Consider the following 12,782-nt stretch of genomic DNA (forward strand, 5'->3'; position numbering starts at 1 on the left):
GGAAGAATGATTAAAAACATGATATCTCTGTGAAGTGAAGGTGAATGAGCCAGAGATTGAGATTAAAAACGGGTAAATCCTAAATGAACAGAGAGATGGAGACACGGAGGTCAGGCTCTGGGAGTGTACCATGCGGTTTGGCCTCAGGATGGTCACTGCAACCAGGGACGATCACAACACTGGCGGCTCACAGATTTGCTCCATGACACAGTGAATCCTCATTATATTAATCACAGATTTGCTCCATGACACAGTGAATCCTCATTATATTAATCACAGATTTGCTCCATGACACAGTGAATCCTCATTGTATTAATCACAGATTTGCTCCATGACACAGTGAATCCTCATTATATTAATCACAGATTTGCTCCATGACACAGTGAATCCTCATTGTATTAATCACAGATTTGCTCCATGACACAGTGAATCCTCATTAATCACAGATTTGGGATTAGTTTGAGAGAAAACATGAAAACAAGACACCAGAGGACAGGGTGAAAGAATCATTTATATCAGTAGTGCTTGTCTGGAATTCCGCTGCAAAAATACTTCTACCATTTTCAGGTTATTTTGGATTAAAAAGATTAAAAGGTGGTAAAATCATCACCGCGTCTTGAGGATAAAAACTGATTTCATAACCTTATATATATTTTGGTATGTTCCTTTTAAGCTTTAGGCTTCTAGAACAAAACATGAATGGATCATGCAAACCATAGTTTTAGTAAGTGTGCAGTCGAGACAAAAATGTATTTCTATGATCAGGTAATATCAAGCAATTCTCATTTATTTGTCATTTTTAACCAAACAAACATAGAACTACCATCTGTATCTCCCCATAAAAATTTAAATCATTGACATAACCGTGTCCTAGAGACAAGTATATAAATAAATTGATTGAATCCATTTTAATCATCAGTAGAAATGAAACAGAAAAAGGGCGCCTGAAGCCACAGCGACGGATCATCGTGTCCCATCAGCTCTAAGAACTATAACCAGCAGCCGATCAACACCTGGAAGCACAGAGGCTCTTTGACTTTCAACAAAACAGGACTCCCGGTAATGTCCGCTAAATTGGGTGCCAACAGAAAAAGCTGCAATTCGTCTCATTAAAAAAAGCTATGAGAGTATATGCACTGAGTGGTACTCCAGAACCAAGTACTAACAGTTAAAGCAAGAGAGCATTCATCTCATGTCCACAAGAAGTACTATTATCAAAGTCATGCAAGATTAAATTAATTTCTGACATCAAAACTTGTAGTTGGTTGGAAACTATAAAAAAGGATGCCAATGCACTTTCTTTACAACATCAGGTTAAGGCAACGGAGTTAAATTCCTTTTGGATTTGTTTGTAATCGTGTGTCTTGTTTAAAACCAATGTTGATGTGGGATTAAAGCTGCTCTACGTCATGTATCCACGTGTTGTTCAGTCTGTTTAAGTTTAAAAAAAAGAAAAGAAAAGTCCCCCGTCATAAATCCTGGGTGTCCCCTTAAACCGCCCAAAATTATACATTTCGCATTCTGCAAAAAGGTAGTAAAAAACAAGTCATCAACATCGAAGGGAACTCGATACAGCTTTTTGCACAGTGCAATCACAGAACAGGAAAAAGCCCTTAAAATCTGTACATATGGCATGGCTTTCTCCAGCACAAAACTGGAAGGAAAAAATTAAATTAAAAAAAAGAGTGCAGAGGGGACAGTTAATAAGTCAACACAGTCTAGTCAGATAAAGACAGACACACACTCAAAGTGATAACAGCAGGGGGACAATACTTAATAGTGCTACTGCTTTATGGGATAATCCCCCCCCCCCCACACTCCTTTACATTACACTGCCTCCTGGTGGTTCATATCAGTTACTGTTACTGTGCTCTACAGTCCTCAGTGTGAATCCAAATTTCATCATTAAGCGTCTTCTTTGAGGAAAATATCCGATCCATAACTGATACATTTGTTACGTTTCAGCTGTCACGTGTATTCTGAATTGATCGGAGTTTTAAGAAAATCTGGCTAACTCGCTATGACTCTCCCCACTGCTCTGAAGCTCAGGCAGGAGTGTATTTAGCCAGATTGTGGCAAAACATTGAACATTTGGAACACACAAACACACGGACGTACAGTGAAGAGGTGGATCACGCTGCAGGGACGGTTGTGGAGTAAGTTTCTATGACCAAATACTTTTTTGTTTTTTTTAGAAACAACCTGATAACAGCTGCCGTTCTTCATAAAGGAGCTTTTAGAAACACAGCCTACAGGCAGTGAGTGTTTATACTGAAAGGATAGATGTTTTTGAGGTATTACTTTAAAGGCTAGGCAAACCTATTTTAACACACACATGTAATCTGTTTGTTGAAAGAGTTGTAGGTAATTTCTCATGTCCATACCGGCTCCGTGTGGTAATACTTTCTTACAGCGACGACAATGTAAAAAAAAAAGAAAAAAAAAAAAAAAAAGGTACAAAATGCATTTTTCTGAGCAAAAGTAATTCAGCAGTCTGAGATTCGCCAAATCAGGACTTTGTCCCGGCAGTCACTCGTAGGTTTATTGTCATGGCCGACTGCCAGGGCGTAGTCCTCACACCTCAGCCAGAGAACGAGGGAAAACATAACGACACAATTTTGTCTTCTAAAGGCCATCGCTCTGTAAAATCGTTTCAGTTATTGATAGCGGGGCAGAAGCAAGGGAAACAAAAGAAAGTGCAATATTCTGGGGAGCAAAACGGTTTCTTTCTCTTGTAACTTTCACTTTGATATTACAAAAAAATAAAACCTGGTTTTGTATTTTCCTATGGACGGGGGAAAAAATTAAAATAAAAATAAACTTTTGATGCCATAAAAAGATAATAACATGAACCTCCACCTCCCTCAGGAACTCCACTCTGGTTGCAGTTTGTAGCAAATAGTGCAAATTAGTTAAGATTTGAGTCCACAGGACCACAGCTCATCACTATATTTAGCCAAGCAGGTGATAGCCACTGCTTTTATTCTTATATTGTTTCGGTAACTAAAGAACTGTTAATGTATCTCAGAAAAGAAACTCTGTACCTGGTAATTATTGCATGTGACACATTTTACAATCATTTGCATATGCTCCTTCTGGACCTGTGTGACTTCATGTTTCCCTTCGGACCTTTTTCTTCTGGGAGGCCTTCGGAGGCTCCGCGGTCTGCTCGGACTTCTCTGCAAGTAGATGCAAAAGGAAAAATAAAGAGAGTTGTATGTACAACCATCTCATTGTTACCGTTGGACCATGCATGTTCTCTTTGGGACTCGCCCCCTCACTGTGAGTGAATATAAAAGTGTGAGCCAACCTACTCTGAGAGGACGATGTGCTGGGATTCTGCTTTTTGGCGGCCATGACAGGAGGCTCTTGGGGTTTGGGTTTTGCGTTGACCGGGGTCACTGTGCTCACCGTCTACAATCAAAGAACCGCAATGACATTACAAAACAGAGAAGCCTACATTTAATGTGAATATGTACAATTAAATAGAATAATTATTTATACGTTGGTGCAAGATATTAATCTGACAGCTTGATGTTTGTTTTTTTCTTGCCTGAGCCTCAGATGCAGCCTCCTCTTCCGTTTTCATCTTCTTTTTCCTCTTCTTCTTGGATTTGTCTGCTCCACCGGAAGGATCGTCGGTGTCCTTCTCATCCTCCGATACCTGCCACGACAGAAACAGACATGAACAAGTTCTGGTAACAGTACTTTGTGAGATGGAAACAACAAGAATATATGAATCACCAGAGAGGATCAAAGGCATTATGTTGCTTGTGCCAAAATAAATAAACAAGGCAATAAAATCCAGAATATAAAAAGCCAAATTTATTGTTGTAAGGACTTTTAGGCCTTGCAAAGGGATAATTTAGAAAAGTCTAACAGATGTGATAAGCCACGTGGGTGAGTGTCAGTGATACCTTGTTGGGGACAGGCTGGTCCTTTAGCGGAGCCGCTGGTGTCACCAACACAGGGGGCTCCTCGTAGTTTCCCCAGTGCTCCTCGGGGGCATTCCAGTCAGAGCTGGGGTCCCCCGCTGCCATCCCATCTAAGATCATCCACATCATCAGGATGGCAGTGACATACAACATCACAAATTCAAAACGCGTACTTTTGCGCATGGATGTCATTTCAAAACTACACTTCATCTCACAAAACCATTGGAACATTTGGACTTTTCTTTGTTTATAATCTGCTGTTGTGCAGAAGGCTGCGTTGGATTGGCTTGCTGAAATACTCACTGAATCCAGACCATTCATCGTCAACATCAGGAGGCCTCGCCCACTGCTGCTCCATGGAGTTTGATATCGGGTCTAAGAAGACAGCCGGACAGTGAATGGGAAAAAAAAAGAGGAAATTAGTCATTGTTTAGAAAACCCCCAAATGGAGGCATTTATAAAAGCTGCATCCTGGAGGTAGAGTGTGGTGTGACAGGGTGGTAAAGCCAACTGTTGATCACAACACCAACCTGTGGTGTTTAGTCCCAGCATGGAGAAGGTCACAGGGTTGAGGTCAGTCTTTATCCGGCCATCAATGCCACTCCACGCTGCTGGTGAGAACGCACAGACACACATCCTGATCATATTCGGTTGCAATGCTGTTCTGGCAGACAAACAGTGGAGCTCGGATTTTTTAAAGACTGTTTTCTACACTCAAAGAGTCGATGGAAAAAACCGCTGTGTGCTGTCAGTCACTCAATTAAAAGTATAAAAACGCCTTCCACAGTTAAAAATATTCCATCACTGTAAAAACAAGGCCTTATTTAGGGTTTTATCACAGATTATTATTTTCAGTGCTTTCATATGACAGCTGCAATGCTTTGCTCCGTTTACAGTAAATCACTCGACACTTTTCCAGAAAGTAATACCTGCGGTTATGTCACCTTATAAAATGAAGCACGTTGTAATATTGTGTTGTGGGTGTCTTTGTTGAGCTCGCAGTTGATTTAAAGTTAAGAGTTTTAATGATTCCACCTCCTGCGTACAAAGCCCCTTTACAAATGTATCTTACAATACTTATGCCAAGCAGATGGCTCAGCTGGATGTAGTTTTTAAAATGACTTTGATTTCAGTCAAATTCAATATTATTTAGATTTTTTTCTATAAAATTGTTAGCAGTCGAACTGGCCGTGCTTAATTGGATGAAAAGGATAAATTATAGGATGAAAATCTCTGATCACCCTGCTGCTCATTTAAATAATTCTGGGACTGATCAATCCCCCTGTTCAATGTTTAGACTCTGTGTACTCTATACTCGCTGTGTAAAAAAAGGTTCATCCTGGTCCAGGTAGTACCTTGTGTCTCCTGTCCCCAGGACTGAGGCTTCGGTGGGGCCCTGTAATGGGAAGCAGTGGGGACGGCACTCCACTTGGTTCCCTCCATAGAACCCATCTGACGTGACGCATCAGTCCAACCTCCACCGTTGACTGAAGGCTCCTCTCTCCTGCTGGAGGACACTGTGGGGACACACATTGAGGGAGGACAGGGAGTCAAGACTGGAAGCTTTCTGTAGTCTAGCAGCTTCTGTATTTTAGAGCTCAGACCAAAATAAAACTATTGTATACACAGGCTTGTTCAGTTACCAAACCCAGGAAGACAGCTTCACGTATATCCTACATCTCATCTTAACATTAGACAAAGCTTTGCTGGGAAAACTAAAGAAAACGAAATCAAGAGAAAAGAGGGAGACGTTGAATCGTTTCCCCATCTCAGTCACACAAAGTAGCGGTTTGTCTTTGTCTTTACCCGCTCCACTAGCTGTCTCCCTCTTTCCAGCGGCTCTTGACTGCAAGGACTCTGAAACAAAGTGTGGGAAAACAATAAGCTTGAGAAACTTTCAATAATACAAGATAATTCTCGTTTATGCACGAGTGAACTGATCCCATCGAGCTGCTCCATGCAGGAGAAGCTTAGCCCTGGCAACACTGTATGCTAAATAAATGGCCACATCACACTGATGAATACCATGGTTTCCTCTGTTCTTCTTAGTGTTGGCAGGTGCTGTGGTCGCGGGGGCCTCTGCATTGCTCTTGGGAGCCTCCACCCCTCCTGGGCTTCCAGAGTCCTCGGGGCCCCTGTCCTTCCTGCGCTGCTGCTTCTTCTCTCGGTTACTGACTTTGGTCTCCCATGCACCTGGTGGACAGAAAAAAAACAACAACATAAAATCGTTAGGCAACTTGCCATGTGCACAACAATGATAAAGATGTATTTTAGATCATTGACTCTGGATGACATTTGGTGGACTATTTAACTAAGAGGCTGGCTACGACAGGAAAAAAAGGTTGTGATTACTAATGTCAGGAGGGGTGTGTACTTGGTGAAACAATTAAAAATTAGACATTGTTATGAAATTTCCCTTTTGACAGTTGAATCGTACCATCATCGGGTTCCTTCCCATCATTTGTAGACGCATGCTGGACTGGTTTCACATTTGTCTTGGTTTTCTTCTTGTTCTTCTTCACCTGCACTGGGGCCTGTACCTCATGCACCTGTGGATAGAGATCGAAACCACAGTTATACGGGGGTTACAAAAAAACCCACTTAATGTTGGCAGCTGCTGCTCAAACGTACCTTCTCGGTTTTGATCTGTGGGGCTGGCTTGGAAACAACCGCTGTTGCTTTAACTGCATCTTGAGCTGCAGCCACTGGTTGTCCATTGGATTGAGTTTTCTGGGGGGGAAATAAGACAGTTAAATTGACTTTCACACAGCTTTAATTGGCAGAATAATCTAACTCCCTTTTAATTTCAAGGTGCATCGGAATTCTAAATTTGTTGTATATACGCTATATTTAAACCATTTAAGTTTGTTTTAAATGAAACATCTACTTGTGTTACTAAAACGACACATTTGATGGCTGTTAACTTTTTTAAATCTGGGTAATTGGTTACACCTGACACCTGTGGTCTCGAATATATAACGCACCGTTAGTCCTGCACTTGTGTTTCAGCGATAGTGACGATTAACAGCTTGATAAGCGGTAAACCTTGTTCGCAGATGTGTGATAACCGTGACATTTCCTCGGTTTAAGTAGGCTACAGTTCATTCATCAGACTTCAGGTGTCGGCCTACGATGACGTCTTAACTCGCTAGCATAAACCATCATTAGCTAATGACTCGTCATTCGAATACGTTTACACACAGCTAGCGTTAGCTAGGTTGATAGCATCCACTTCTCAGCAAGAAGCCGTGATTCAATTAGCTAACGTTAACTGATATATTTGTGTCAGTATGGACGTGATTGTCCTTAGGTAACGTTAGCTTGTTTATTCAACAAAGTGGGCTGTAACGCTAATGGTGTATGGCAGCAAAGTGAAATGACCTAACATTACATGTAACTTTTTTGATACAACAATGAGGACACACAGGGTGTGTGTATGCTTATATATCTATACATACACACACACAAGCCTAACGTTAATGTCAACTGAATAAACACTTCTGTTAAGCGTTAAAACGAAGTTAATTGTTTTTTGACACGTCAATAAATAGACGCACTTGTTTTGATGAGCCGTGATTGTACGTAACTGGGTCACGGTACCTTCTCAAGCGGTTTCTTTTTGTTCTTCTTCTTTTGTTCTTCTGGTTTAGCAGTTTGAGCAAAAGTGGCCTCCTTGCCGGGCTCACTGTTGCCTCGGATGCCCGGGGATCCCCGCTTTTTCCCGGGGAACAGACCGCCACAGACGGCGGCCCAGGACAGACAGAGCAGCAGCAGCAGACCGGACGCGGCCGTAGACAGGATGACCCACGTCGGGTACACGTCAGGTTTCAGACCCAAATCCACCCCGAACTGATCCCGGACATATCCTTGTCCCGAAGACAAGAGCTCCTTCAAATGGCTGGAAAGCAGCTCGGCTTTTTCTAGCGCAAAACCTCGCAGGTCCCGAGCCATCTTTCCCCAAATCGCGATAACACTAAGCTAACGCTAACTGTTAGCAATCATTGGCAGCAGCGTCCGTATGCTAACGGGGGAGTGGCTAATCGGATCTGACTGCTGGGAGAATCACAACAAAACTAGACTTCACAGCAGTCTATAAACCACTGATTTATTCTTACAGTTTGAAAGTCCACAATAACAGCCAGTTTCGTGGATTAAACCAGACCTAAACCGTGTAATCACACCGTGTTTATAACTGACATAAGTCACCAACGTTTGTAAATAAAGCTGCTGAATGAACATGATGCAGTAATTCATCACAAATACTATTTAATTACGATAAAAAACATTTTTAATGTACATAAAAAATGACAAAACAATCCATTGCCAGAACTGCAGACTTGATACAATATATTGTAGATATTAAAGTGGCAATCCTTAAGATTTCAGTCTTGCTTGATTTAAAAATTATATTTGAGATTTTTCTATTTGTTGTGTGTGTGTACAATAGAATTAAACAGAACAGAATTTTTTTTCAATCACCATTGTGTGTATAGCATAGACATTTATTTAAATAATCTTTGAGATTGCCACTTTAACCATCTTCAAATTAGGTACAGAAGAATTAAGATATTTATATTGAACCAAAACTTGTGTTTTATGTTATTTACATATCTGCATTGTAACAGTAAAAAGAAAAACAGCCATGGGAAGGGCTTGAAGGATCTATTTGTTTACTCTGTTTCACTTTGCAAACTGTATTGGCTGCTAATTTACTCCAGGTTTAGTTCTCAATCCCTTTAAAAGCTTTAACCTGTCAACCATTCATTTGTCCTTTGTAATACTGTGATAGTATTGTAAAGAGACTTTTGTCAGTAACTGCTCAAAGTAAATAAATCGATATAAATATTGCGCAACAGTATTTCGTCTCCATTTCAGAAGTCTGCATCCAGAGTGAATTCACAGTCTTTCATGCTCGACATCACCCCAAATCTCTGATACTCTGCTACTCGTTTCTCAAAGAAGTTGGTTTTCCCCTCCAGTGAAATGGACTCCATGAAGTCAAATGGATTTTCAGCTTGGTATACCTTTGATTACAGAAGAGAAGATTACTTACATTTCACACCATTACAAACAGCAAACATAAAATACAATTCATTAACACAACTATTATTTAAGTTATTAAATTACATTCATTTTGTCAGAAATGATGTAAAGCATTTGTCATTATGGTCATTTTTGCAAAGCTCTAGATTTTATAGTGGACTTCAATTCTTCTCAACCCAGCGGTCTTCTGCTTTAACGTAACAGCTACCGCAGTATAAAGGGGTTCAATGAGTGATGACCATTCTGCTTTCATTATTTCTATTCTATGATAATTACCTTTGCCAGTCCGAGGTCAGCGAGAAGCCGGTCGGCCACAAACTCGATGTACTGCTTCATCAGACAACAGTTGATTCCTATGAGATCCACTGGCAAGGCCTCTGTCAAAAAATCCTGCAACAACGAACAAGACGTGCTTATGAACAGAACTGGTGGGAGTTATCAATATTTTGGTCTTTTGGTCTATTGCAATGGGAGTCGAAGTAAAATAACCATTAAAAAAAGTACAATATGTCGAGTGAAGCATATTCCCTCCAACATTAGCTCACCTGCTCAATGCTAACAGCTTTGGTGATGATGTCCTTCACCCGGTCCTCTGATGGTTTATTCACCAGGTAGCTGAACAGCAGGCAGGCAAAGTTACAGTGCAGGCCCTAGGAAACACATCAAAAACATGTCAGAGTTAATAAAAAACACCTCTACACAGGTGTATCAAACAAAAGTGTCCCAACATAATAGCTACCTCAGTGTTATGCAAGAGCAATGCCTTTCTAGATTGATATGGTGTATTATCTAATGTGCTGCAGGATGTCATGGATAACTTAAACTTCCCCCGTGAACTGGCTCGGATTTCTGATTTGTAGCCATAGATCCAATTTAAATCCTAATCCCCGTTTTGCACACCACTGTAATTTATTCCAGCTGCAGTCAAAACTGTTGGTCCTTTTGACAGATTAAACTATGTGTTTGTTTTTGTTTGTTTGTGAATTCATCTCACCTCATCCCTGCTAATCAGCTCGTTGGAGTAGGTAAGGCCGGGCATCAATCCTCTCTTCTTGAGCCAATAGATGGCAGCGAATGAGCCAGAGAAGAAGATGCCCTCCACTGCCGCAAAAGCCACAAGCCGCTCCCCTGAGGGCAAAAAGTGTCAAAACGACTATTAGTAACAGATAATGGACGGCTCCTCTGGGTGAGAGTTTCCCATCATTATGTGATTTCAAATATGTTTGGATGTTGTATCTCTGCACACGTTCTTTTGGTTACTATCACTTCAGGTAATTGGCACAGGGGTGTGGTTTCACTTCATGAATCTGCTCACTTGGACGGTGGGATACAGACAGAGAAGGTGAGCTAGGCTCCGATATTGTCTGTTGAACGTCCAGTACAGTTACTGCTTGTAATTCCTTTTGTTTTAAGAATTGACATAAAATGCATCTGGACTTGGTATGGATTGTTTGAACGCTGCACACAGTTAAGAGCCTACTTAGCCTCTTAACAGGTTTTTCATTTATAGTAGTCGCTACAATCTTCCTCACCAAATGTGGATTTGCTGTCATTTATCCACTGGAGGGCCCAGTCTGCTTTTCGTCTTACACAAGGCATCGTCTGAATGGCATTGAATAAATAGTCCCTGAAACACACAATTAATACAAAATGACTCTTTAGCTATAGACACATAGCACCAGCATAACAAATACAGTGGCCTGACTAGGACAAGTACTGACTCTTGCCTTTTTGCTTTATTGAGACCACACAGTGAATTTAATTTTAACGTGTAAAACAAAATACATATTCTAAAACATGGAGTTCAAATACTTTTTATGAATAGCCTGTTGATGAAGTGGCCATGAAATTGTTGCCTTCCACGTCTGTCGGTACATTAAATCTTCATCAAATTAGTTATATAGGGAGAACTTGTCCGAGTATGGCTCTGCACTTGCTCTAAAAGGCACAGATGGACACAATCTTTACCATCTAACCAGTGCTACTGAGCATCAGAAGGGAGGACTTGACCAAAGAGAGAAGAAAAACTAACCTCTCTTTCAGTTCCCTGATATAAGTGTTGATGAGCATGCTGTACATCTCTGAATGAACAGTTTCTATGAGGATCTGAAAGCTGTAGAACGAGCGAGCTTCAGGGACCTGAACTTCCTGGTAGAACCTCTGCACCTGCCAGATGAGACGGAAACATCAGCACGAAAAAAATACTTTTACCCCGGCACATTATTCTATTACAAACTGTCATCTGATCTCAATCCATTCGTGGCTGTGTTTAAACATCTGTTACAGCCGAGTGAAATCCCTGACCAGGTTCTCATTGACGATGCCATCACTTGCAGCAAAGAAGGCTAGGACATGGGAGATGAAGTGTTTCTCCTCAGGTTTCAAACGATCCCAGTGTGGCAAGTCTTTGGACAGATCAACCTGAAAGACAACATCAACAGTACAGAGGTCTGTCTCATAGATTGTTCCGCTGGGTGAGGTGGATGACTCCGTGTTTATTTTATTTTTTGTGGAGGGCAGCAACATGTATAGTACTTTGTGGGAATCATCTTTTTTGTTACTTCATTAGTATTTATTTGACCTCAAACAGAATGAAACTTAAGTTGTTGTGTTGTGTTCTCATCAAGGTACATTTGGGCAGTAAAACTTCCCCTTTAAACTAACTGAATAAACACTAAAATGACCATATTTCCTGGTGCACAATAGCTGGTACCCACCTCCTCCACCGTCCAGAAGGAGGCCTGTGCCTGCTTGTACATCTTCCAGATGTCGGGGTACTGGATGGGGAACACGACGAACCGTCTGGGGTTCTCCCGGAGCAGAGGTTCCTCCTCTTTCTCGGACACATTTGGGCAGTCTGGGTCTTTATCTTTGAAGCCATTCTACAAAGAGCCACAACACAGTATACGTAAACATCATTTCACCTCACATCATTGGTATTTTATTATGTGTCTCAACGGAGTTTTTCCTTCATTCAAATCTAAACATCCAAAACAAAGGACATGCCAAATATCACTTCGTTTTTATTTATTTAGAGAACTAACGTCAATTATAATTGCTAGCGTTTCTATTTCGTTACTTTATAACTGCTTAAACCAATTTAACATTATTATTATTTATTTTATTTTCTCAACTGCATCCGCCAACGTCGTCACTGACAGGCGAGCTAGCTAGCTTAACGTCACGTGATCAGACAAGGCCACAGCTCAAATGTTTGTTATTTATCTGTACTAACTTAAAACTCATGTAACGTTAAGTTAGTTAAGTCTTTACCTTCAAGCTAACACGCCTCCATGTAAGTTGCCAGAAGATACGTATATTCTAGATACACTTCACAGTAACGTTAGTGTACTGAAGCTGCTTACCGACTCTTGAAGGTTATCAGATCGCAAGTCTAAATTCATCACGTCCATTTCCGGAGGAGAAGTCTGAAGTCATTCGGTGTTGAGAATTCGTTTCTTCCAGCTTGTAGTCCGTCTCATGTCATTGTGTGTGAGTGAGTGCCGCTGTAGCGTTGTTGGTTAAACCCTTTAAACCAGCACCCAGAGAGGCGGTGCAGCGCCTCTAGTGCTCATACACAAAGCCTGCTACATTACAAAACCTCATAATCTAACGTTACAGAGTAAAATGGTAGAAGTCCCCCTCATGACTAAGCTAGACTCTGCTGACACCCACTTACTTCCCTTCTACTCATCATACTTTGGCATGGGCACAATGAGTAAAACAAGAAAATACAGCCAGAAGTTCAGACTGAAATCCTTTTATTGGACAGGAATGCAATTTGACATATTTAATACAATTAGC

At 41.0% G+C, this 12,782-nt stretch overlaps 2 protein-coding genes across 3 annotated transcripts; both read right to left on the bottom strand.

The window, feature by feature from the left end:
- Nucleotides 1–833: 833 nt before the first annotated feature.
- On the bottom strand, nt 834–7,896 carry mtdha (metadherin a). 2 transcript variants are annotated; one of them, XM_079287917.1, is made up of 12 exons: nt 7,536–7,896; nt 6,567–6,665; nt 6,373–6,484; nt 5,961–6,128; nt 5,742–5,792; nt 5,291–5,452; nt 4,466–4,543; nt 4,239–4,310; nt 3,918–4,045; nt 3,554–3,664; nt 3,315–3,414; nt 834–3,179 (listed from the first exon to the last, which is right to left on the bottom strand). In XM_079287917.1, the coding sequence occupies exons 1-12, from the start codon at nt 7,884–7,886 to the stop codon at nt 3,112–3,114; spliced, it is 1,500 nt and encodes a 499-aa protein (XP_079144043.1). In that variant the 5' UTR covers nt 7,887–7,896; the 3' UTR covers nt 834–3,111. The 2 variants fall into 2 exon arrangements, with proteins under 2 accessions (XP_079144043.1, XP_079144042.1); XM_079287916.1 differs by having other exon boundaries at nt 4,466–4,546.
- A 288-nt stretch (nt 7,897–8,184) lies between these two features.
- rrm2b (ribonucleotide reductase M2 b) lies at nt 8,185–12,505 on the bottom strand. Its single transcript, XM_079288324.1, has 9 exons — nt 12,344–12,505; nt 11,696–11,860; nt 11,283–11,399; nt 11,011–11,144; nt 10,511–10,605; nt 9,973–10,106; nt 9,524–9,628; nt 9,255–9,368; nt 8,185–8,959 (listed from the first exon to the last, which is right to left on the bottom strand). The coding sequence occupies exons 1-9, from the start codon at nt 12,389–12,391 to the stop codon at nt 8,807–8,809; spliced, it is 1,065 nt and encodes a 354-aa protein (XP_079144450.1). The 5' UTR covers nt 12,392–12,505; the 3' UTR covers nt 8,185–8,806.
- Between the last annotated feature and the right edge of the window lie 277 nt (nt 12,506–12,782).

The sequence above is a fragment of the Melanostigma gelatinosum genome, assembly GCF_949748355.1.
Source record: "Melanostigma gelatinosum genome assembly, chromosome: 17".
NCBI classification, from domain to species: Eukaryota; Metazoa; Chordata; class Actinopteri; order Perciformes; family Zoarcidae; genus Melanostigma; species Melanostigma gelatinosum.

Excerpts from the sequence above, each read along its gene's own strand:
- mtdha (XM_079287916.1), bottom strand. The coding sequence starts at position 7,886 with ATGGCTCGGGACCTGCGAGGTTTTGCGCTAGAAAAAGCCGAGCTGCTT. Across the intron at positions 4,547-5,290 it reads CTGGGGACAGGAGACACAAG|CAGCGTGGAGTGGCATTGAT; the intron begins GTACTACCTGGA and ends CGTTCTCACCAG. Across the intron at positions 4,046-4,238 it reads CGATGAATGGTCTGGATTCA|ATGGGATGGCAGCGGGGGAC; the intron begins GTGAGTATTTCA and ends GGATGATCTTAG.
- rrm2b (XM_079288324.1), bottom strand. The coding sequence starts at position 12,391 with ATGGACGTGATGAATTTAGACTTGCGATCTGATAACCTTCAAGAGTCG. Across the intron at positions 11,145-11,282 it reads GCATCGTCAATGAGAACCTG|GTGCAGAGGTTCTACCAGGA; the intron begins GTCAGGGATTTC and ends CTCATCTGGCAG. Across the intron at positions 8,960-9,254 it reads CTGACCTCGGACTGGCAAAG|GTATACCAAGCTGAAAATCC; the intron begins GTAATTATCATA and ends CTGTAATCAAAG.